Source organism: Anabrus simplex, chromosome 1, assembly GCF_040414725.1.
Source record: "Anabrus simplex isolate iqAnaSimp1 chromosome 1, ASM4041472v1, whole genome shotgun sequence".
Taxonomy (NCBI): Eukaryota; Metazoa; Arthropoda; class Insecta; order Orthoptera; family Tettigoniidae; genus Anabrus; species Anabrus simplex.
In genome coordinates this window covers 1582533038-1582557536 of record NC_090265.1, presented here as the reverse complement: position 1 = coordinate 1582557536, position 24499 = coordinate 1582533038, and the positions used below count along the sequence as shown (strand labels likewise).

Sequence of the window (24499 nt, the reverse complement as noted above, 5' to 3'; positions counted from 1 at the left end):
ATGGGAGTCAACTAGACACACCTGTACCAGGCCTGCCTGGAGGCCACATGACATACAAACTCACTGTCTCCCGAATGCAAGCTCACAGCTGTAGGACCCTAACAGCATGGCCAAGTAACTTGGTATTCTTCTTCTTCTTCTTCTTAATAATAATAATAATAATGATAATAATAATAATAATAATAATAATAATAATAATAATAATAATAATAATGATAGCCTCCGTGGCTCAGACGACAGCGCGTTGGCCTCTCACCGCTTGATACCGTGGTTCAAATCCCGGTCACTCCATGTGAGATTTGTGCTGGACAAAGCGGAGGCGGGACAGGTTTTTCTCTGGGTACTCCGGTTTTCCCTGTCATCTTTCATTCCAGCAACACTCTCCATTATCATTTCATAGCATTTATCACTCATTAATAAATCACCTTGGGAGTCGCGACCCCATTGTAATAACAGCCTATATATGTTTCATTCATTACATTCCTGACCCGGTCAAATGACTGGAAAACAGGTTGTAGGTTTTAACAACAACAACAGAAGAAGAAGTCTTTCTTTATCATCTGACATCATGGTTAGTTGGTTTGAGTCCCATTGGTGGAAAACATTTTCACTGTCAGAATGTTGGCCAGCAGGGTAGGAGGTGTGGAGGTACCACTGCTGCTGCTGCTGCTGCTACTACTACTACTACTACTACTACTACTACTACTACTACTACTACTACTACTACTAGGGCTCATAAGCAGGCTGCATTTGCACTACATTGTATTGCAGAATAACTGACTGAATTGATGTCTTGTGGTTTATTTGCTGTCATTGCAAAGCATATGCAAGCATTTAAATTCAATTAGTTGGTATCTGTCAAGTCTGAGAATAGAAATATAACTTATCTGCGCCATGCCTGTTAATATTGTAACTTCAATTACAAACCTGTGAAAGGAGTTTACTTAAAAAAGTGAGTGCCTTTACAAAGTTGGGGGTCATCCAGATTCTGTAGTAGTAGAAGTCCTCCTCTTTCAGGCAGTATAGGCCTACTTTATGCTGTTGAAGAGTTTCATGAGGGTTGGGCTAGTATATCTTCATTCGAGGGCTTATGGCAAATATTTTACTCTTGATCTTTAGGTCTTGAACTCTACAGATATTCTGCTAGATGACTTACATAGATTTTTAACTACAGGTATCATTAACTTTCCTGTAACAGTTTTAGTACAATCACATTCACTATATTACTCATGTTTTCAAATGTATTTATTTTTTCCTGGCAGTTTAACATTGTTCCAACTCAGGTAAGTTTTTGCTTGCACTGAGATTGGAAAGCTGTAGAATCAAGAAAGTGATGGTCACAGTCTGTCATTTTCCAGGCAGAGAAACATTGAACCATTGAAGTGTCAACAATGGGGTTTAAACCTTAGTTATGTAATGTGCAACTACTGTACCTCAAAGCCAGCTGTCTTGATAACTTTAAGCATGGCTTATCTTGTAAAGAGGGGCTGCCCGGCCGAGGCGGTAAAGGCGTACTCGGTTCGCCCGGAAGGACGTGGGTTCGAATCCCCGTCCAGAATTATTATTTATAAGTTTCATATTCCGTATTGATTGGATTCAATGTAATAGACAAGAAAAATGTTCCACCGATCAATACATTTATTGTGAATGAATTATTGCACTAGTACCGGTTTTGGCCTATCTTGCCCATCATCAGCTAGCACACAAATTTACAGTCATTAGACAAAATTACAAAGATGTTACGTTAGAGCATCTGGATGTCTAATGAAAAATGAAAGTAAAATATATTGCAGTATGTTGCGTTAAAAATATCTCTGATTAAAAGTGGTGATGGTTATAATAAACTAAAACCTATTGATTGGGCATGGACATGAGTACATAAACACATTAAAATATATATGCCAAATCATAAGACACTAAAAAATATAGCACATTAAACACATTAAAACATGGTATATTTTAAAAACGTCTATTAAAATTTGAGTTCATGTTGCGTTGCATTCATTCTTCAATCCTCTTGTAGTTCTTGTGTTGATTAAGTTGTATTAGGTGATCATCGAGAATGTTCACAATAAATGTATTTTTGTAAAATATAAAACAGCAGTAGTATTGTTTAAGATGCCACCAATTGTGAAAAATATGTTCTTTGTTCTGTTGTAAGTTAATCATCGATATCCGTATAAATTGAAATATTAGATTGAAGTTGTACTCTACACTGAGGAAAAGGATCATGCAGAGCTGTTTAAAATAAAATGTTTAACCTTGTCTGTCAGTTAAACCTTAATTACGGCCACATTTTCAAAACTTTTAACAATTCTTAAAAAATATTTTAGGAGTCGGTGAAAGAATCATCACTGCATCGATTGTTACTGCAGTCACAGTTTCGCCGTCAGCTTGTCTCTCCACACCAAAAACATTCTAGCTGTCAGATTGAGGGCACTACTCCGGACAACACCTTCGGATTCAAGATGTCCTATGAAAACCTGCAAGATGTTCGAGCTTTAACTGAGGTATGTATGTTGCTTCTTAGGGAGTATTGTGTGAGAACCTGGCAGATAATTTCAAGCACCAGATCTAGTTCCACAGTTCATATTTTTTCTGCTTAGTTTTCTCCTGTATTTCCCATGTTTATTCTACGATATCTGTGATCATTGAATAGAACACACTTTCCACATTCATACATCCCATAGCGGTCTTCTTCTTCATGGTCTTTTCCTAATTATCTGGGGTCAACGCATTGTGTAGATTTAGCCAAGTTTTATGGCCGAATGCTTTTCCTGATGCCAACCTTATGTGGAGGGATGTTTTCACTATTGTGTGTATCTGTGGTAGCTTGTAGTATGATGTGTTAAATGTAAATGAAGATGTGTGTTGGGTCAGCCCAAGCTGGAGAAATTAACTATATGCAATCAAAATTCCAGAGTCAGCCAAGAATTGAACCTGGGGCCCTCTGAACCACAGGCCACTACACTGACCATTCAGCAAAGGAGCTGGGCATATATACCATAGCAGTAATTCAATATTTTTCACTTTTATAGCATCCTTAAACACATTACTAAATTTGTGGGAGAAAAAAAATCATCTCCATAAAACCAAAATTTACATATGTTTGTGGATTTCTGGAAATGAGAGGAAATCATCATCATCATCATCATCTTCTTCTTCTTCTTCTTCTTCTTCTTCTTCATCTTCTTCTTCTTCTTCTTCTTCTTCTTCTTCTTCTTCTTCTTCTTAGCATTTATCCTGCTTAATTGCAGGGTCTGCTGTTCTGCACTTCCTTTTCCACTTGATGCAGTCTTGTGCAACATCCTTCTTCTTCTCCTTAGCATTTATCCTGCTTAATTGCAGGGTCTGCTGTTCTGCACTTCCTTTTCCACTTGATGCAGTCTTGTGCAACTTCAGGAGAGGCTTTCGCCACATCCATGTTCTCCTGTAGAGTGTCGAGCCAGCGCTTCTTGGGTCGCCTTTATGGTCTGCGGCCCTCAGGACTTAAGTAATGCCCTTCTCACAACTGAAGAGCCAGTTTTGCATAGCACGTGTCCATATCATCGTAAACAATTCTCTCCCGTTTTCTCAGGGATCAGGGCCACACCAAATGTCATGTGAACCATTTCTGATGTGGTCCAATCTAGTGAGTCCTATTGGCCAGTGAAGCATCTTCATTTCCATGGCATGCAGCTGTTGTTCGTGTCCCCTTGTGACTGGCGAACATTCGGATCCATACAGTGCCACTGGTCTAATGATGGTTCTATAAATTTTGGATTTCAGATACATTGGCACCCTCCGATCAAAAAGGACTCCTGTGACTTAGCGCCACTTCATCCAGGCACCGTTGATTCTGTTTCGAACATCTGGGAACGTGTCACCATTCGATTGCATAAGTTATCTCAGATATTTGAATTGAGATGTTTTGAGAATCTCAATGCCATCAATGTGAATTGACCCATTACTTTGTACCCCCCACTCTAGGTACCCAGTCTTCCTGACATTAAGTCACAAGCCATATCTGTCCACAGAGTTTTTCCGACGTTGGACTAGTTGTTGCACATCTTGACAGGATTCACAGGTGACCATAATATCATCAGCATAGAGCAGAGTCCAAGAGTGTAGTGTTAACACTTCTGTGCTGATGGTGTCAAAACAGAGGATGAACAGAAGGGGAGATAGAGCCAATCCCTGATGAACGTCAACCTGAATGCGAAATGGTGCAGACGTTCCAGCAGCACATCGGACAGAGCTGGTGGTATTCTGATACAGAAGCTGGAGCCATTGGATATATAGTTATGGTACACCATTCAGCCTGAGTGCATGCCAAATAAGATCACGAGGCACCCTGTTAAAGGCCTTTTTGAGATCCAAGAAAGCTATGTGGAGTGGTTTCTTCTTTTCATTGTGACGTTCTTTAAAACGATGTGTTGTATGTATAGTGTCATTCGTTCTTGTTCCTTTCACAAAGCCACATTAGTATGGGGTAGTGTGAACTACGTCGCAAAGGTGTGAGTCTAAGAGGCTCGAAGATCTTCATTATATAAAAAGTTAATCTTAAAAATTAGTCCTACATTAAAGCTTTTATCACTAGGCTTTCTTATAAGAATTCTGTCAACATACAAATAGACAGAGATGAAATAATTCCTAGAAAATTGTTTGTCATAAAAATAAAGATGTTACCATAAAATTTATGGGCTGAGAACTCAAAATGTCAAATTCTAATCTAACCAGTGTTGGCTCTTTCCTTTCCAAGAATGTATAACTTTAGCAGTAATTCATACTAATCTAGGAGTTCTTCTTTATAGTTGATACATACATACATACATACATACATACCTACCTACCTACCTACCTACCTACCTACCCACCGACCCACCCTCCCACCCACCCTTCCTTTCCTGTGAACCATGTTACCTTGCCGCTATGGGCAGACTTGTGTGTCCTGATGCTTAGGTCCAACCATATCGGAGACCAGACTAATGAATAGTTCATTGAAAAGAGGACTTAGCAAGCAGCCTTTCAGAAGTTGCAAGGCAGCAGTCGGGGTGATTGACTGATATGCCTGTGATATTTGTTCTGATACGCTATGTTGATACTGCTACACAGCTGAAAGCAACGGGAAACTACAGCCATAACTGGCTCTGGTGGTCATGCAGCTTTCTCTGTATGAAGGAGTGACATACTGATGATGACTTGCTCCTGGGTAAAATATTCCTGAGGTAAAATGCTCTTCCATTTGGATCTTTCCATTTGGGGACTGCACAAGAGGGCACAATCATCAGGAAGATGAATACTGAGATTTTGAGAGTTGGAGCTTGGAGTGTTACAAGTTTGAATTGTTGTGGTAGGGTAAAGAATCTGAAAAGGAAAAGGGTTAGACTAAAGTTAGATGTGGTTGGTATAAGTATGTTGGCAGGAAAAGCAGAATGTTTGGTGAGGTGACTACAGAATTATCAACACAAAGTCAAATATTAGGAATGAAGGAGTTGGTTTAATATTGAATAAGAATATAGGGCAACAGGTAAGTCAGTATGACCAGCATAGTGAACGGCTTAATGTTGTCAAGAGAGGCACCAATACCCACTGTAATAGTGCAGGTTTATATGCCTTCTTATTCAGCTGATGATGAAATCGTGAGAATATATGAAGAGGTAGAGGATTTAATTTACAATATATAAAAGGATTGTAATGGGTGGAATAGAATGCAGTGGTAGGCCAAGGAAGAGAAGGTAATGTAGTAGGAGAACTCGGACTGGGACAAAAGAATGAAAGAGGAAGTCTGCTGGCAGAATTCTGCATCGATCGTAATTTAGTCCTTGCCAATACTTGGTTCAAATGGCAGCTGTATACATGAACAAGACCTGGAGATGCTAGAGAGTATCAAGTAAACTTCATTATGATTAGGCAGAGATTCAGAAACCAGGTGTTGGCTTGCAAGACCTTCCCAGGAGCAGGGTTGGCAAGTTAAAAACAAAATGTTTTCAACTGTGTGTTTAAAATGGTTTAAAACAATACACATTGATTCAGATCAGTTTTAAACTCAGTCTTTGAAACATGTTGTTATAGAAGATATGTTTTGAAGATTTTTTTAAGTTTTCTTATTTTTAATTCATCATTTTTCAATACTGTAGAGTACAGTGATCTTCTCTGTCTTCTAGTGAAGGTTTTGTATATTATTTTAAAGTTTACACAATGCTATTTCATATTGGTATATGACCTGATTGATGAACTGTTGAAGTACAAGAATGCAGAAAATGAGGAGGGTGGAAAAAAATACTGTTGATTAAAGAATGAAGTAGATAGAAAATGTAGGACAGTGAAGGAAGAATGGCTGAAAGAGAAGTCCAAGGATGGGGAATGTTGTATGGTTGGAGGAAAGGTAGACGCTGCATATAGGAAAATCAAGGAGGCCTTTGGAGAAAGGGAGCTCAGATGAAAAACCACATATAGGGAAAGATGGCAGAACGTATCCAACGGTTGTATCAAAGGAAAGATAAAGTTCTGGAAAGAGGCTGTTGATGCTGATGAATGGGAGATCCAATTTTGAGGTCAAAATTTGACAAAGCTTTGAGAGACCTAAATAGGAACATACCCTGAGAATTACCAACTACCTTAGGAGAAACCAGGATGGCGAGGTTATTCCATTTAGTGTGTAAGATGTATGATACGTGAAAAGTGCCATACAATTTTAAAAAGAATGTTGTTTTACCTATATTCCAAAGCAAACAGATGTTGACAAGTGTGAAAACTACTGCACCATTAGTTTGGTATTTATGGTTACAAAATTTTAATACACATTAAGATTGATGCTTTCAAGGCCTCTAATTGTAGATAAGATGATAAGCTTTGGGCTTTTGCTGTGTCAGAAAACAAGATAAAATTCTGTGTGTTTCACAGAGAACTTTACTCCACATCTTCAGAAGGAAATCTTGACGGTTCACGAGCAAGACTTCTCTAATAATGGTTTGGGGGCTGATGACCTTTGATGTTAGGCCCCGTAAAACAACAAGCATCGTCATCATCAATAATGGTTTGAATTTAAGAATGCTTTGCCGTTGGTCTATAGTAAGTGGTATTGTCATTCATCACTAGAAGGCTCATTGGATGCAGAATGAACCCATCTTGTGATGAGGAGAGTACGAATTTGTAAACCATTGAAACAAAATAACTATAGTAAAAGGACAGAGAAGAGAACTACCTATGTAAATTCTTAATGGCTGGCAACCACATATTACTTAATTGATAGCTAGTTTCCTGTTGAAACTATGATTTTTACATATTTCCACAGTTTCCCATATAATCCTAGACCTGTAGTGTTTAGTGTGGGTAAGAGGTTGAACATCATGGAACTCATTGATAGGACATGCTCAGCTATTGCTGACTTGTCTGGATGGTTGAGATGGATATTTCATTGGTGTTCCTTAATACAAGTATCAATGGATCAGCATGTTTGGCCAACGTATACCTTGCCATAAGTACAGGAAATTTTTTACAGCCCTGGATGCAATAAGGGGGACAATTTTTCCTTGCTTTCATCTAAACTGCGAGCAGTTTTTGTGGTGTGTCAAACATGGATTTCATATTGTGCTTGCGGAGGGGAGGGCCTGGGCAATTCGATGTGTGGTATTGTGGACGAGAGGAAGGTAGGTAGTTCTCTTCACTTCTTCATTCTGGGAGTTTTACTTACTCATCCCTCTGGGATGCAGGGCTCCATGAATTTGTACACCGTTGTAACCATTACTCTTGAACATGAGTTTGAGTGTGTTCAACTCCTCCTGGATATTTTATGGCTTGCAAATTTGTTTCATCCTTGTGGTGAATGTCATGGGAATGCCCTGGTTTTGTACTGGATGGTGGTGAGAATCTGCATGGAGATAGCGATTTGTGTGGGTAGGCTTAGGCTGGAGGGCTGGTATGTGGTTGAAATGGTACATGTAGCTCACCTTTATCAGAAGTATGTCTGAGAGGAGCTGCACCACCTCGGAATGTGGACACGAGTTGAGTTTACTTACTAGCACCATGTCCAGAATATTCTTCCGTCTAAATGATTCCATCCCTTTCTGATTCAGCTGTCCAAATACACTAACCTTGAATTAGTAGGTTTACTGACATGTACTAACTCATGCAGGATAAAATTCTGGCAGCTAGGCATTTCTGAAAACTTTTAAATATTAAGTTAATGGGACATAAGACCATTAAATTATATCCTAATGATTTTGAAACTAGTTGGTTAACAACTGCAGAAAAGAAGAAATTGATGCAGCTTTATTTGATATATACCAAGCAGATCCCTGCAGTTCTTTATAACCAGAATTGCATTCTGTTTCATTGAATAGAAATGATAATAATGATGATGTGCCACTCTTCAGGCAGTAGATAGATAAGCTAATTGATTTACCTCCTTATGATATGTTTTATTGGCCCTAGTACCAATTTCTCACGCTGCTTGTGATGGAGTTGCATGTCCAGACAAGGGGTGATCTACGACCTGACCCTGCATTCGATCCTATTCAAGTATTGTTCTACGTAGTTGTGAACGATGTGCCTGACGGGTATCTTCCTAAAGAGCAGTTAGGTGAGTTATTTGTATTCTCTACATGTACATTAGCTACCTTACAATATCTAAATTTTAAGGACTCTGTTGTCTGTGGCAATAGTTGTGGTTTTAACTTTATGAATAAGTTGTGATATTTATTGCTTTAATTTCTTCTTATTTTGACTTTAAACTAGTATATTTTCTAAATCCCCACTTGTTTTGTCAGGATTTAAATGAAGACATACTCGAAAAACAGTGTAACCCCCACTTTGCTTGAAGGGAGAAAATTTGAATTTTGTAAATGGAACAAAAAGAAATACTGCAGTAATTTTACTTGTATATTGTACATACCCGAATTTGTGATAAATAAAAGGAAATACCCATAATTCTGGCAATACATAATACCGGGTGATTCACCAGCCCCTTATGTTTCCAGAGATAGGCAACCCAAATAACACATATAACCTAAAGATCCTTATAATTTAGTTTTATGAATACCAAATAACTTGAAATTTCTCCTTGTGGTCGATAAGGCTCTTCACTACCTGTGTGTCATCATTGTAAATGGATCCAGGTATCTAGCATAGGAAAAGCTACTATGCATAATTCCACGCCAAATACTAAGGACCATTGTGCAAACCTGATTTATTGCGCCTTGAAATAAAACAGGTACCCGTAATACGATCAAATTAATAGGTTACCCTACGTGTTCTGTAATGTAAAGAAGTAAGATGATTACTGTAAAACATCATTGAAGACTTTGACACGGATATTAATTTTCGAGGTGGAACGGCCATCCTTAAGTACTAAACCTCTAGCAGTATCATGTATGTTGACTTCGTTGCCGAATCGGTTAAGGGCTGGAGCACGAGTGTGTACTTGCAGCGTAGTGTTTCAAATCCGGCATAAGGCAAATTTTTCGAAGGACAGAGGTGCTCCATTTTAGCGGGGATACAATAATAATCAATATTTTCTTTCCTATTGGTTTTATGGGATGCGCTCTGATTTGGCGTCTTCCTCTTAAGGGTGGGTGGGGAAAGGATTGAGAAGGAAAGGCCTTGGTCTTTTACTAAGGTACCGTCCCAGCATTTGTCTAGTGATGAAAATGGGAAACTGAGGAAAACCATTTTCAGGACAGCCAGCATGGGATTCGAATCTACAACCTCCCATCTCTAACATACACAAATAATAATCCACACCTTCGAGGTCACATCACAGAACATATTAATTTCCTCAGGATATATTCCTTTGAAGAGTACGTTGAGTTGTTGCTAATTTATGGAGAAAGTATCATGCCACATGCTCCATAATGGTCTTTCTTTCTTTCTTTCTTTCTTTTTTTCTTTCTTTCTTTCTTTCTTAATCTGTGTACCCTACAGGGTTAGTTTTTCTCTCGGACTCAGCAAGTGATCCTACCTCTACCGCCTCGAGGGCAGTCTCCTGGAGCGTGAGACTTCGGGTCGGGGAATACAACTAGGACAGAGGACCAGTACCTAGCCCAGGCGACCGCACCTGGTATGCTGAACAGGGGCCTTCTGTTGGGCATGGGAACATTGGAATGAAGAGGGATGGAAGCGGCCGTGGCCTTAAGTTAGGTACCATCCCGACATTTACCTGGAAGGGAAGTGGGAAACTATGACAAACCACTTTGAGGATGGCTGAAGAGGGAATCGCACTTCCCTCTACTCATTTGACCTCCCGAGGCTGAGTGGATCCGTTCCAGCCCTCGTACCACTTTTCAAATTGTGTGACAGAGCTGGGAATCGAACTTAGGCCTCCAGGGGTGGCAGCTAATCATGCTAACCACTACACCACAGAGGTTGCCGCTCCGTAATGGTAAAAGGTTAAGTGAATACTGTAAAGACTTTGACACAGATATTAACTTTCGATGTTGAATGGCCATACTCAAGTAACAGTCCGTCAGTGAGCATCTTGTATGTTGTATTTGTGGCCGAGTCGGTTAAGGGCCAGTGACACAAGGTGTCTGAATACCGGTAATGCAGTGGTTCGATTCCAACTTTATGCATTTTCTTTTATTTTTGATTGACAGATTGTGCCCTATTTTAATGGACACACATTGTTTAAGCACACTTACCAGGTCACATTGCAGCACGTATTCATTCACGCACGATGCATTGCAGTGATGACTACATTCATATGTTGCTCATTTATGGGGAAACAAGGCAGAACGCAGTTCAGTCGCAACATCTCTATCATGAGCATTTGCCTGACAGAAGACTACCGACTACTAATACATTCTAAAACCTTGAACGAAGATTGTGGTCAACTGGGGTGCTTGGAAGGGTAACTTCTGTTAGAGATGCTCCTATAATGTCTGGTCCAAATGAAGAGGCTGTTTCGGACGCTGTCCATAATAACCCTCCTATTAGTACTCAGACACTTGCACAACAGACTAACATCAGCCGGTCATCAGTCATGCATGTACTGCATAACAGTAAATTTCACCCATACCATCTGCAGTTACTCCAGCAGCTCCACAGATGTGATTTCGATGCTGGAGTAACATTTTGTCAATGGGCATTATGCAGGGTGACCAATAATGCAGTCGTTTTGTCAAGTGTCCTGTTTTCAGATGAATCACAATTTCACAATGGCGTTATGAATCAGCACAATATGCACTTTTGGAGCACAGAGAATCCCCGTTGGGTAAGACAGGGCCCATTTCAAGTGCAGTGGGGAGTAAATGTCTGGTGTGTGATCTTGGGTGACTATCCCATCGGACCATATTTCTTTGATGGACATCTAACGGGAGCACACTACCTTATCATAGTTTATTAGCTTCATTAGCTACCTTCATTTTCTTCAAAATTAACTCCCACAGTTGCTGGAGAACATGCCACTGTGCGGATGATTACGAATGTAGTTTCAACAGGACAGGGCTCCCACCTCATGGATCAGTCATCGTCCGGAACTATCTTCGTGCTTCCTATCCAAATAAGTGGATAGGAAGGGGCGGACCTGTTCACTGGCCCACCAGATCACCCGATCTAATGCCACTTGACTTCTTCCTGTGGGGTCACTTAAAGCAGGTAGTGTGTGCACAGGAGCCTGAAGATCCTGGTCACCATCGGCAGCTGATCACCGAGGCATGCCCACCTGTTACACCTGACATGTTACAACGTGCAAGACTGTCTTTAAAACATCGTGCTGAAATCTGCATAGACCAAGGTGATCAACATTTTGAACACTTGTTACACTGAATATAGACCATCATGTTGTAGTTGAACCTGGCTACATAACATCAGATAAAAACAATTCTTTTTAGGACCAAATCAAAATTCACTCTTTGGAATAGAATGTATGTGGCCATATTACTGTCACTGTAAATGGTGTTAATCGAAAAAAAAAAGAATGTGTACCAGCCTGTGAATCGAACCTAATACCAGACAGCTTGGGTGATACAATAGCAGTGATGCAGGCTTTAGCCACCTTAGCTACCGCACGCCGTTGTGCATAGCTAGCACATTGTAATCCTTATAGACACTTCCTGTCCAAACATAAGGTAGTGTTATTCGCAGCTGTGATCGTTTTACACGTTCATTATAGTTTAAATAATAGAAATAACACTGCCGCTAATGATTTCTACCATATTCATGAGCATTATATAAACAGTATAGTTGTACTAAGGGCATAAAGGAGCTGATACTAATGTTATTCGGATAACTATGATATATGCATTATTTGGGTTGCCTAATTCCGAAAAAAATAAGGGGCTGGTGAACCATCTGATGTAATATACATAACAAAAGTGTTGTTACAAACAAATGCAATGATCAGGTAGGCCTACAGGTACTTGATCCTGTACCATAACCTAATCATAATCAGGAATATCAAACAGTGTCTCTTTGTCTTCCTGCGTTGGAAGCTTGATTTGTATAATACGCATGATACACAGGGGATGTGTAATTTAGAAAGTGTAAAATATCCTTGACTTTGGCTGGAGTACAGGCCTGGGTCTGTTGTTCTTACACTGCCTGATCAAAAGTATCTGTACATCCCTATTTAAGGGAGAAAATTTTTGAACCCTAGATGTTACGAAAAGTGGACCCGCCAGTATAAAAGGAGGCGGGGAGTATTGTGTTGTCTGTGGAGGAGCAGTAACAGCAGAATGGGTCGGTCAGATCTCTAATTAAACTGTCTCTCAAATTTTGAAACTAACATTGGTCAGCTAACCTATAAAGATCATTAATGAAAAAAACTATAGATTTCCCCTTCATCTGTCTTCTTTTGAGACTTTTAACTTTAAGATACACAGTATTTGTCTTAAATTCAAGAAACTTTTGAAACAGCAGGCAATGGCATGTTGATAAATGGGGTTAAAAGTCAGGTTGTGAGTTTCACAAATAGAAAAAGTCTTCTCAGTTTTAATTACTGCGTTGATGGGGTGAAAGTTCCTGTTGGGGATCATTGTAATAAGTATCTAGGTGTTAATATAAGGAAAGACCTTAATTGGGGTAATCACATAAATGGGATTGTAAATAAAGGGTACAGATCTCTGCACATGGTTATGAGGGTGTTTAGGGGTTGTAGTAAGGATGTAAAGGAGAGGGCATATAAGTCTCTGGTAAGACCCCAACTAGAGTATGGTTCCAGTGTATGGGACCCTCACCAGGATTACCTGATTCAAGAATTGGAAAAAATCCAAAGAAAAGCAGCTCGATTTGTTCTGGTTGATTTCCGACAAAAGAGTAGCGTTACAAAAATGTTGCAAAGTTTGGGTTGGGAAGAATTGAGAGAAAGAAGAAGAGCTGCTCGGCTAAGTTGTATGTTCCGAGCTGTCAGTGGAGAGATGGCGTGGAATGACATTAGTAGACGAATAAGTTTGAGTGGCGTTTATAAAAGTAGGAAAGATCACAATATGAAGATAAAGTTGGAATTCAAGAGGACAAACTGGGGCAAATATTCATTTATAGGAAGGGGAGTTAGGGATTGGAATAACTTACCAAGGGAGACGTTCAATAAATTTCCAATTTCTTTGAAATCATTTAGGAAAAGGCTAGGAAAACAACAGATAGGGAATCTGCCACCTGGCGACTGCCCTAAATGCAGATCAGTATTGATTGATTGAACATCGCCTTGACATCATATTTGCCACTATCCACCTCATTCAAACCAAAGGACTTCAACAGATCTTCACCCTTGCCTCCCAAACAATATAATAGCATACTCGCTCATTCCTCCTCATCCTTCCTCTTCAATCTTGACAAAATTCTGAAACGTTCAAACCTTCTAATCCATCAAGGCCAATTTGTTGGCTCTTGAAAGTTAAATATACAGGGCGAGTTGGCCCGTGTGGTTAGGGGTGCACAGCTGTGAGCTTGCATCTGGGAGACAGTGGGTTCGAATCCCACAGCCCTGAGGATGGTTTTCCGTGCTTTCCCATTTTCATACCAGGAAAATGCTGGGGCTGTACTTTAATTAAGACCACGGCCACTTCCTTCCAACTCCTAGGCCTTTCCTATCCCATTGTCACCATAAGACCTATCTATGTCAGTGCGGCAAAAAAAAAAAAAAAAAAAAAAAAAAAAAAAAAAGAGCTAAATATCTGAGGAGGAGGAGGACTTGGTAATGAGTGTTAGCTTCCATTTGACTGAATAGGCCAGACAGGTCATAAACAATATTACTCATAAAACATCTGACACCATCTAATAAACTATAGTCTTTTTACATACGTTGTTTACACGTATTCCAACATCAGTAATACTCCGCTAATTTCTGTAATCGATGCAAAGAGGTCACCTCAATTAGAGGTCACATAATGCAACAGTTAATTACATTTTTTTGGATGTATTTTTGTGCTTGTGGTCTTTGAGAAAACATTCAGAAAGGAGTCCAGCAAGGATGCATACTTTTGCTGCTGTTATTCAACACATACTCAGGTTTTTTCAAAAAGCCTTAGAAGGTGTAGATGGTGGCATAGTGATCAATGGCCAGTAACAATCTGAAATATTCAGGTGATAACTTTCCCTTGGGGTAAGACTCTCTCTCTCTCTCTCTCTCTCTCTCTCTAAATTGTAGTAAGGAGCAAATATGCCAACTTAACATATTAACTTAACATGCTAACTTAACTGAGCAGTTCCCCAAGAAGTTAAAAATTATCTGGAATGTAATCTGAATGAAAATTGAGACCATGCCAAAGAAATCAAGATCTATATTGAGAAAACTGGTAGGCAGTCATAAAATTAACAAACATCTTATGCAACTTACATCTAAATCTGTACCTCTACTGTTATGCTGTGTGTTTTCCATCCTTAATGATGGAATAGAAGCATGGACTCTCACCGAACAGACGACTAGATGAATAAATATTTTCAAACTTTACCACTGTATGCTCCAAGTATCATTGATATATTATTTCTCAATTGAAACTGCTACACAGAATGAATATTGGAAGAGAGAACCTAGAAGGAGCAAATAAAAGGAAAATGAGGTATTTTGGGCACATGGGGAATGAGATGTACAGCATGGCTCAAAAATACTCGATAGTGGTCAGACATGACATCTTCAATGCTGTTCTGAGTTAGTACTGACAGAGTATTATGGAACAAGTTGACAGCCAGTGTCCAGTAAAGACGAGGCATATGAAGAAGAATCAGCTGTATCTACACTCACAGTTGTACATGATTTATTGTTAACTACTTTTCATTATATACTGAGTCCTATGAGATTATCACCGAGAGTCAGTTTTCAAATAAGTACTGTATTCACTCGCAGAATTCCCCCCCTTATTTTTTTTCAACCTCAAAACAGAGGAGGGAAAATTATGCGAATCTGAATTTAAAATGGAAATGAAAAATCAAACATAATTACATTATTTAAGTTATGGAATTTATTTTGGGTCTAAAATAGTACAAAATAATTGAAAATATGTATAAAACAATTAATTTTAATAAGAAAATCGAAGGCAATAATACATCCCCTAGCAATAATTATACAGAAACTCTTATCTTTTAATGTCACACAAGAATTCGCTGAAGATAGGAGCCAGATACCTGAAATAAATTAGAATACTCTATTAGGGTAAAATCTGTAGAATTGCCTGTACTAATATGTATTTCACTTCAAAGAAATAGACTTACCATGTCAATCATTTTCAGTTCCATCCACTTCGTTGGAAATGTTAGTTTTCTTGAAACTTTTCACAATAATGTCTTGTGAAATCAGTTCCCATGCACAAACAATCCACTCACATATTAATTCTAGTGAAGGTCTCTTGATCTTCCCGGTAGGCATCAGAGTTTGAGAACCTCTCGCCATCCATTCAGAATATACCCACCGCTTGTTGTCTTTGATTGGCTTGTTGACGCTTACATCAAAGGGCTGCAAGCCTGGCGTCAAACCACCAGGAATTTTGCCCCTTCAGTTGACCATTTCTTGGCGAACATCATCAACAAGATGGCCATGGAAACTGTCCAAAACCAGGAGAGACCTGTGGACCTGTGGTTTAAGAGATGGCCAGGTTGTCTTCCCTACTCAACATACAACCAATCCTTCATGAGATCCGCCACCATCCATTCTTTCTCCTGGACACGAATGTGTACACCAGAAGGAAATTTCCCTTTAGGAATTCTTTTTTGCTTGAAAAATACATAGGGAGGAATTGTTTGCCTGTCCACAGTAACAACCAGCATAACTATGCAGCGAAGTTTCTCTGCCCCAGTAGTCCTCATGACTATGCTGGACGCTCCCTTTTTGGTAATTGTAGTGTTCCTCGACGTATCAAAGAAAATCGGAGTTTGATCTGCATTTTTGATTTTGCGATACCAGGTAATTGTACTTGCGCCTCTTCCTAATTACAAATCTATGAATCTGCATGATTTTTTCATTGTGGTCCTTTGGAAGTCACTGGCATAGAGATGTCCTTCTTCAAAAAGAAAGATTTTTTTCTTTTTATGAACCGATAAAGCCACCCTCTGCTTGCTTTAAAATCAGGAATTTTCAAGGTTTTTGCTACTTCTACAGCCTATAACTAGAGCATCTCATGGGAAACTGAAAAGCCATAATTTCTCAATTGATTTACATAAGAAACAACTTATTTTTCAATTTCTGGATGGTTCCCGGTTTTTGGTCCCCGAAATGATAAAGTTTTTTTTTACACTGCAATTCTTCTTTCTGCTTCTGCCAGTAACACGCGTGTGATGGTGCTACAGAAAATTCACGAGATGCAGCATGATTGCCGTTATATTCAGCAAATTCTATTACAGACAATTTAAATTGTGCATCGTAACTGCTGTTTTTCTTTTCCATCATGTCACTAACAAACACTTCACACAACAATTCATGTGTAAGAACACTGTTGAAAGCAATTACTGTATACGTGCGAGTCACAGCTGATAACAAGGGCGAGTTATGGCTAGCAGTCACAGGTGTGTTCTGGCCTTGGGCACTTGAATGTTGAGCAATCGGTCACTTTGTCCTCTCTTAGCACGGGAAACATGAACTGAAATTACCAAACTAGTTCCCGATTTCTGTACATCAACAAATTAATTTAAAAAAACCACATAATCCGTACATCGGCATGATTCACGAAGACGAGATAAGTCCATGGTTCGCAACTAGCGCAAACCATAAATAAAACGGTGGGTGGCGGTGGGGGGTAGGGGGTGGGTTGGCGGCGGGATATGCAATTATATATTTTTTTTCAAACCTTCATTCTAAAAATCAGGGAGGGAAAATTACGCTAGTATTTATAGTAATAAAATAAAATAAAGAATACAGTCCCTATGAGAATATCCTTGAAATGGTAATACATTACATGAATTATTTTTGGAGACCGAAAAAGAAGTTATTCAATTGGTGATCAGTACAGGTACTTATCCAGGTCTGGGGATTTTGCGACTTCCCAATGAATCCATCTGTGATCAGCTTCTGTTAATATACTACTAATACCAGGTTTTAGGTATACATTATTCCTCATTAATTTCTCTGCGAATTTTTCCTTATTGTCTTTTTGTCATTAAAACTTCCATTTGAAAACCTTGTGTATCATTGTGTGTTCAACAGGCATGATTGTGGTCAAGGATGCTGTTGATCCTCATAAGAATCCACTGAAGGGAACTGGTATTGTATGTGATATTACTACATTTGTGGATACTGAAAAAGATCTTATGAATGAAGTGGTGTCCCTCATTAGGAAGTGGGATCCAGACATCCTGGCAGGTTATGAGGTAAGTATGTTGTACAAAGTTCTTATATTTGTTGATCTTAGAGTTGAAATGATAATATTGCACTTACGTCCTTTTATCATCATCATCATCATAATCTTGAACCAGCTTCAGTTTCCCGGGTGCGGTCAGTGAGCACTCTCCATTTTCTTCTGTCCATGTAGATGTTTTCTTCCATAACCTCGAAACCTCGTCGAGCTAAATTATTTTAATCTGATCAATCCATCTCTTCCTTGATCAACCTCTTGATCTTTTGCCTTTGATTTCCTTCTCAAACCACACTTCAGCTGTTTTTTTTTGGGTCCATTATCTTGAGATGGCCAAACCATTTCAGCCTGGCTTCGACACAGATCTCACTAAGAGGATTTTTACTTGGACTAGATGGCATATCTCATCCTTTCTTATTTTGTCCCTCCTTGTTTCTTGGATCATAGTTCTTAAGAGCTTCATTTCCACTGTTTGCAGTTTGCTGATATTTGTGTTGGTTTGGTCAAAGGTTTCTAGACTGTATGTGGTAACTGGTACAAAGATGCTCCTGTAGAGTATTAATTTTGATCTTAATGGAACTTGCTTATCCCAAAGAATTCTTTTCACAAGATGATAAAACTGTGCTCCATTCTGTACTCGTACTAGTGATTTCTGCAGATGGTCAGCTATCTGTTGTTACTACACTGCCAAGATAACTGAACTGATGTACTTCTTCCAACTTTGATCCATATAGAGTGATGTTGGTACGGATGTTCTGTCAACTAACAGGCAACGCTGCCATTTCGGATTTGCTTATCTCGAGACCAAATTGCTTGAATATAGCTTTCCAGTCATTCAGCTTCTGTTGTACTTTGGCCTCTCTATTATCCCATATCACATTATCATCTGCAAAAGATAGATAGATAGATAAAGAATGGGTGAACCCTGCTTTCGCAGGGCTCCACACGTAGGTCTGTGAAGACCCTTTGTGTCCCTTAAACGGGTTTGCCTAGTCCAGCCCTAGTGCTCCTATAAAGGATACCAGTGTCTGAATGTTGGCATTCCTGATGTCTTCCAGGCTCACGAAATGTGAGCCAAGGTATCGATGTCTAGTGCTTGCAAGAGCCTCGCGCTGACATAACACATGCGCGGAGGTCTCCTCCTCCCTACCGCATCTTCTACACATCGGATCCTGACTGATTTTCATGATGTGTAGGTGTCTCTGTAAGGTATTGTGGTCTGTCAACAGTCCAACTACCATTCGCATTCTGGCCCTATTCAAATTTATCAGGACCTTTTTATAACTTTGGCTAGGCCCTTTGATAAGTTCACGTGCCTGCCTTGCTATAGTTAACCTCTTCCAAATGTCTAAGTGAGACTGGTTTGTCCACTGGGATATTACCAGTTTCATGCTTCGGGGTGACACTCCCAGGAAGGGCTCTGGTCCTATGAAAGGACCTTTTGAGCCTTGTTTCGCTAGGTTGTCAGCTTCTTCATTTCCACTGATACTTGTGTGCCCAGGGACCCATAATAGGGTAACTGAGCTAAATTCACACAGCTGATCTAACATCCTTTGACATTCCCATACCATTTTTGATATTGTTTTAACTGCACATAGTGCTTTTAACGCTACCTGGCTGTCGCTGCAAATAGTGATGCATCTTCTGTGTCCAGGTATGTTCCGTATATATACAGCTCAGGCCAGTATTGCATATACTTCGGCCTGGAAAACAGTAGCGTATTTACCCATAGGTAGGGAGAGCCTTGTCTTAGGCCCCCAGACCCCGGCGCCTGTGCCTGTCTCTGTCCGTGAGCCATCTGTGTACCATGTACAGCCCCCAGACCTAAGACGGGCCCCAGCATCCGCGGCCCACTCCTCCCTTGTGGGTATCACCACTGTGAATTTAGAATTCAAATTAAAACTAGGCTTCATCAGGTCCCCGATCATCATTGTCGTAGGGTCATCTGCAAAAGCAAGAGCTTTAAACTCAGAGTAGTGTCGTAACACTTTTCATTATTTCATCCATTATAATGATGAATGAAAGTGGCGATAGTGCACTGCCTTGTTGTACACCCTACCTAGTCTCAAACCACTCTGAATATCCATACCCTATTTGGACACAACTCTGGCAATGTCCATACAGTATTTTGACTTTGTTAATTTATTGCTCTCAATGCAATTTTATTTGACGTAAATAAATAGCATACGAGAACACGTTCACTTCCTTGTGTAAACTACTTTATTGTCACTGTAAGTCACAACACACAATTGTACACAATAGCAAGTGACACTACAACACTTAATAGCGGAGTACCCTGAAGTCGATTCTGACAAGTAGAGATATCAACAACACTGACTCGCTCACTATATAACACACACTCTCTTGAACCTACTGACTCCCTGACTGACAGCTTGATATATATACTGTTTGATCAACCGTCTAGAATTACCGATTTCTGGAAGGGTTCTTACAACACTCTAAATGGAACACACTTAAAACATCGATCGATCAACCAGCTAGTCGAATGGAGTACTCCAGTAATGGATCCAGCTCGAACTTTTGATTACAGCTTACCAATACACATGGAAATCTCTCCAACATTCCTAATGTCTCTACATGTATCTCTTCCCAGAACTCTTCATAATTACCAAATTATAGCAGAATACACCTAATATACGAACATTATAGAGTTCTCCAGCTTTCGGCTATATAGATTTTGAGGTTAAACTTATACAATACGTATTTGAGGTTATACAAATTTGTAATACATATTTACAGGGAAACCCTGTATTAGTCATATTTAACATTTAATAAAAGATAATCTAGTATTTAATAAAATATGATTAAAATATGTTAAACATAATAATTGAAGGTTTTTACAATAGTTAGCATGTTGTACCTATGACAATTATCCCCCCCTAAAATCTTCAGTATCTATCCTGTACATTCCTTACTCTAGGTCTTAAATTATATCTACTGGCTGTGTTGGCCATGCAGTTAGGGGTGCGCGGCTCTGAGCTTGCATCCAGGAGATAGTGGGTTCGAATCCCACTGTCGGCAGCCCTGAAGATGGTTTTCTGTAGTTTCCCATTTTCACACCAGGCAAATGCTGGCTGGGGCTGTACCTAACTTAAGGCCACGCCCGCTTCCTTCCAACTCCTAGGCCTTTCCTATCCATCATCGCCATACTACCTATCTGTGTCGGTGCGACATAAAGCCACTAGCAAAAAAAAAAGTTATGTATCTAGGTGTCCTTATATCTATGTCTTCATCTCTCTTATCCTCCAAGGTAGGTATCGATGTGTGATGATCCTTCATGAATTTTGCATTCTTCTCTTTCAATGGTAAGTTTTACCAACAAACAGGCTTAGCGATGGGCGACCCTCTTTCTGGCATCTTAGCAGACATTTATATGGACACAATAGAACACACAAAAATTATAACACAAATAAAAGGCGTATGTTTATGGCTGAGATTTGTAGACGATACTTTCGTAATTTTCGACAAAAATGTCACTAATAGTGACGAGATCTTGGAGTCCCTAAACAAAATTGACCCCAATGTTAAGTTTACTAAAGAGGATGAGGTTAGGAACTCATTAAACTTTTTGGACTTAACTATTACACGCGGACATAATACTTCGATTTTCGAATATACAGGAAACCTACACACTCTTCCTTAACTATTATGAATTCATCCCTACACCCGAAGTCCCAAACACAATCCTCTTTCTATAATTTAATTTATAGAGCTTTAAAAATTCCTCTTTCTCCCAACAATTTAAAAATTGAACTGAAGTACATAAGGAATCTTGCTCAACTCAACGGGTTTAAAATAGATATGGTCAACCATTTGATTAATAAAATCGAAATTAAATTGTCCACTAACCTCGTCCCAGAAAAACCTAAAAAATCTAGTTTCGCCATATTTACATATAACAACCCAGCCGTCCATCAGATCGCAAATACTTTAAAGAAGCACAATATCAATATAGCCTTCAGGATAGTTAACACCAATCAAAAGATATTTTTTAACCACAACAAGGTCAATCACAATAGCAACCATTATTCAAGGTCCGGCATATATAAACTAACATGTACACAATGTGATTTTTCTTATATCGGACAGACTAGCCGGAGCTTTAACACGAGATATCTGGAACATTATAACGCTCAAAAACACAATAAGTACTCAGCGATGAGCCAACATATGAGAGAAACGGGCCATCACTTTACATCCATACAGAGAGATCTTACCATCATTAGAAGCATAGGTAAAGGGAAATTAATGAATGAACTGGAAAATCTACACATCTTTTTAGACCAAACCTACAATAAAAAAAAAATCTCAACGACGTCAATGAAATTAAAAATCCTTTGTACGAATTAACACCTAGATTAATTAATATCGTGAATTCAGATCAAAACAAAATCCCTCAATTATTTAAATCTCCACACTCAAATGCTTCATCCACTAAGCCAAAAGTTAAACCCGCCCATATTGCTTCTAGAAACTCCCCTCCAGCAACAGCACACACGCCCATAGACCAGCCTACCCCCACTCTCCCTCCATGCCCCGCCCCTCCATTACCGCACCAGTACAACACCAGGAGTAGAAATGTTGATAAGACAGGCGCTGCCGGAACAGACAGGTCCATCTAGTATTAATTGAACAAGTAAGTCATTTTACAGTTAAGAGGTGTTAATTTAATACATTTTATCACAACGCGTGCTCTAAATTTTTAATTCAATATTGCTTTTCTACTTCATTACAGATATTCTTAAGATCCCTCCCAAAGACCAAGCAACACATCAACGGGAACAATATTCACACAAGACTGTATCAAGTGTCTAGGATGTTCCTTCTCAATTAAGCAGCAGCCTAAAACTATGAAACAGCTTAATATTGTACTCTTGTCAATTCCTTGACGTTACATGAGACCCAAAGTCAAGACGCTAACAGTTTCATTCACAACGTTCTTGACCAGTCTACCTACAACAATCGGTTTCTTAAATCTCCACTTGTGCATGACAACACATTTAAATATTAGTTACGTCAAGAACATGAAAGTGAAAATCGTGGGTCAAATAAGCCCCAGTTTTAATATCACCCTTTCTCAAGACTTATGATAAAAAAAAAAGAAGAAGATCCATTTCATTTTATTTTTATTTTTGAACATTTTAAGTTAACCAGAATAGAACTGCCAAGTTAAAACACATTTAATTTAAATTTATATTTTCAATCTTGACCAACCTACAAGCTACAATCAGTTCAAATCTCCACTTATTGTTGATGACACATCCTGTCACCAGACACGGTACGTCAAGATCTTAATATGATATAGGGGTCACATAAACCCCGATATGTAATCCTCTTTACCAAAAAGAAGATTCATTTTAGTTTTGGACATTTTTCATATTAGATAGATTAGGACCAAAAAACTTAACTGTATTAACTTATGTTACCCATCTTAAGAGTTCATTAATGTTTGTATATATTGTATATAATGTATATATTGTATATAGTGTATATATTAGTATGTTTATATTGGTTAAAAAGGTCCCAAACCTTGACCTAAAGGTTGTTTACAGGCTGAGGATACCCAAAATAATGGGTGAAACATGTACCTGACCAAATAAGTCTACATAAAATCATGTAGATAATAACCACATTAAACGTGGAAAGTATTGAATAGGTGGTTTTTTATTAAATTATCCTTGATATCTATGCCTAACCCCATAGAGTGTGTCGACTGCTCGGTCTCTCCGTCTTCTTGTAGGGGTCGAGGTAACGCCTTCTATTCTGACTATGCACCTTCGTCGGCAGTGTAGACTTCAGGAGATACACACCATTTCCAAACTTCTTATCCACCTCGAAAGGTCCGAGCCACTTTGGAGCCATCCCAGCGTGGAACTTCTCAAGCTTGTTGCTGAGGGGATAGTTTTGATGAAGAATTAGTATTCCAGGTCTGAACTCCCTTTCCTCCGGTGCATCGTTGTTCTCGGCTTCTCTCCTTGAATGCTCTTTGGCTTGGCGGTGCACCTGTTGAATCTGCCGCTGGTTACGTGCATGCCATGTATCAGGATCCTCTAGTTCCTCTCTTTGTCCATGGATAAAGTTCCAGTCGCCAGTTCTCTTCATTGGACGTCCAAGGAAAAGTACTGCAGTTGAGAAACCTGTGATGCGGTTAACCTTCTGTCTGATGGCCAGAAGGGACTCATGTAGGTGTTGGTACCATTTGGTATGTTCTCTGTCTACCAAGTGAATCTGAAGCATCTTCTTTAGCTCCTGGTTTCTCTGTTCAGTGGGATTCACCTGCAGATGGTAGATCGGTGTAGTCCAGTGTTTTCATTCCCCACTCCGACAGAGCTTGCAACCACTGTCTCGAGGTGAACTGACTGCCATTGTCCGTGAGTAGACACCGAGGATACCCATATCAACTGAAGACTTCCGTCCTTAAGAGTTGTACGATACATCTCGATGTAACTTCAGGGATGGCGAATGCTTCCACCCATCTGGTGAATAGATTAATCACCACGAGGATCCCCTTCTTTCCCTGAGATGTCCTAGGGTAGGGTCCCATAAGGTCAAGGGCGAGAACCTCCCAAGGCTGATGTGGTCAGCGTCCTCTCATGCTGGTACTCGCCTTCTGGTTGTTCGCCTTAGTGTGAGCACAGATTGCACAGGCTTGGACGTAGTTCTTGATGTCCCAACGCATGTGTACCCAGAAGAAATGTCGCCGAATCGAAGAACAGGTTTCCTCTTGACCAGGATGGCTGGCTTCTTGATTATCATGCTATTTTCCCAAAATCCTCGCAATT

At 39.5% G+C, this 24499-nt stretch overlaps 1 protein-coding gene across 1 annotated transcript in view; it reads left to right on the top strand.

The window, feature by feature from the left end:
* Positions 1–24499, top strand: part of PolZ1 (DNA polymerase zeta catalytic subunit) — a 409350-nt gene that overhangs the window by 230070 nt on the left and 154781 nt on the right. The window contains exons 16-18 of the mRNA XM_067138984.2: positions 2334–2510; positions 8416–8563; positions 17549–17712. Coding sequence (XP_066995085.2) covers positions 2334–2510; positions 8416–8563; positions 17549–17712 — 489 coding nt within the window. The remainder of the gene's footprint in view (positions 1–2333; positions 2511–8415; positions 8564–17548; positions 17713–24499) is intronic.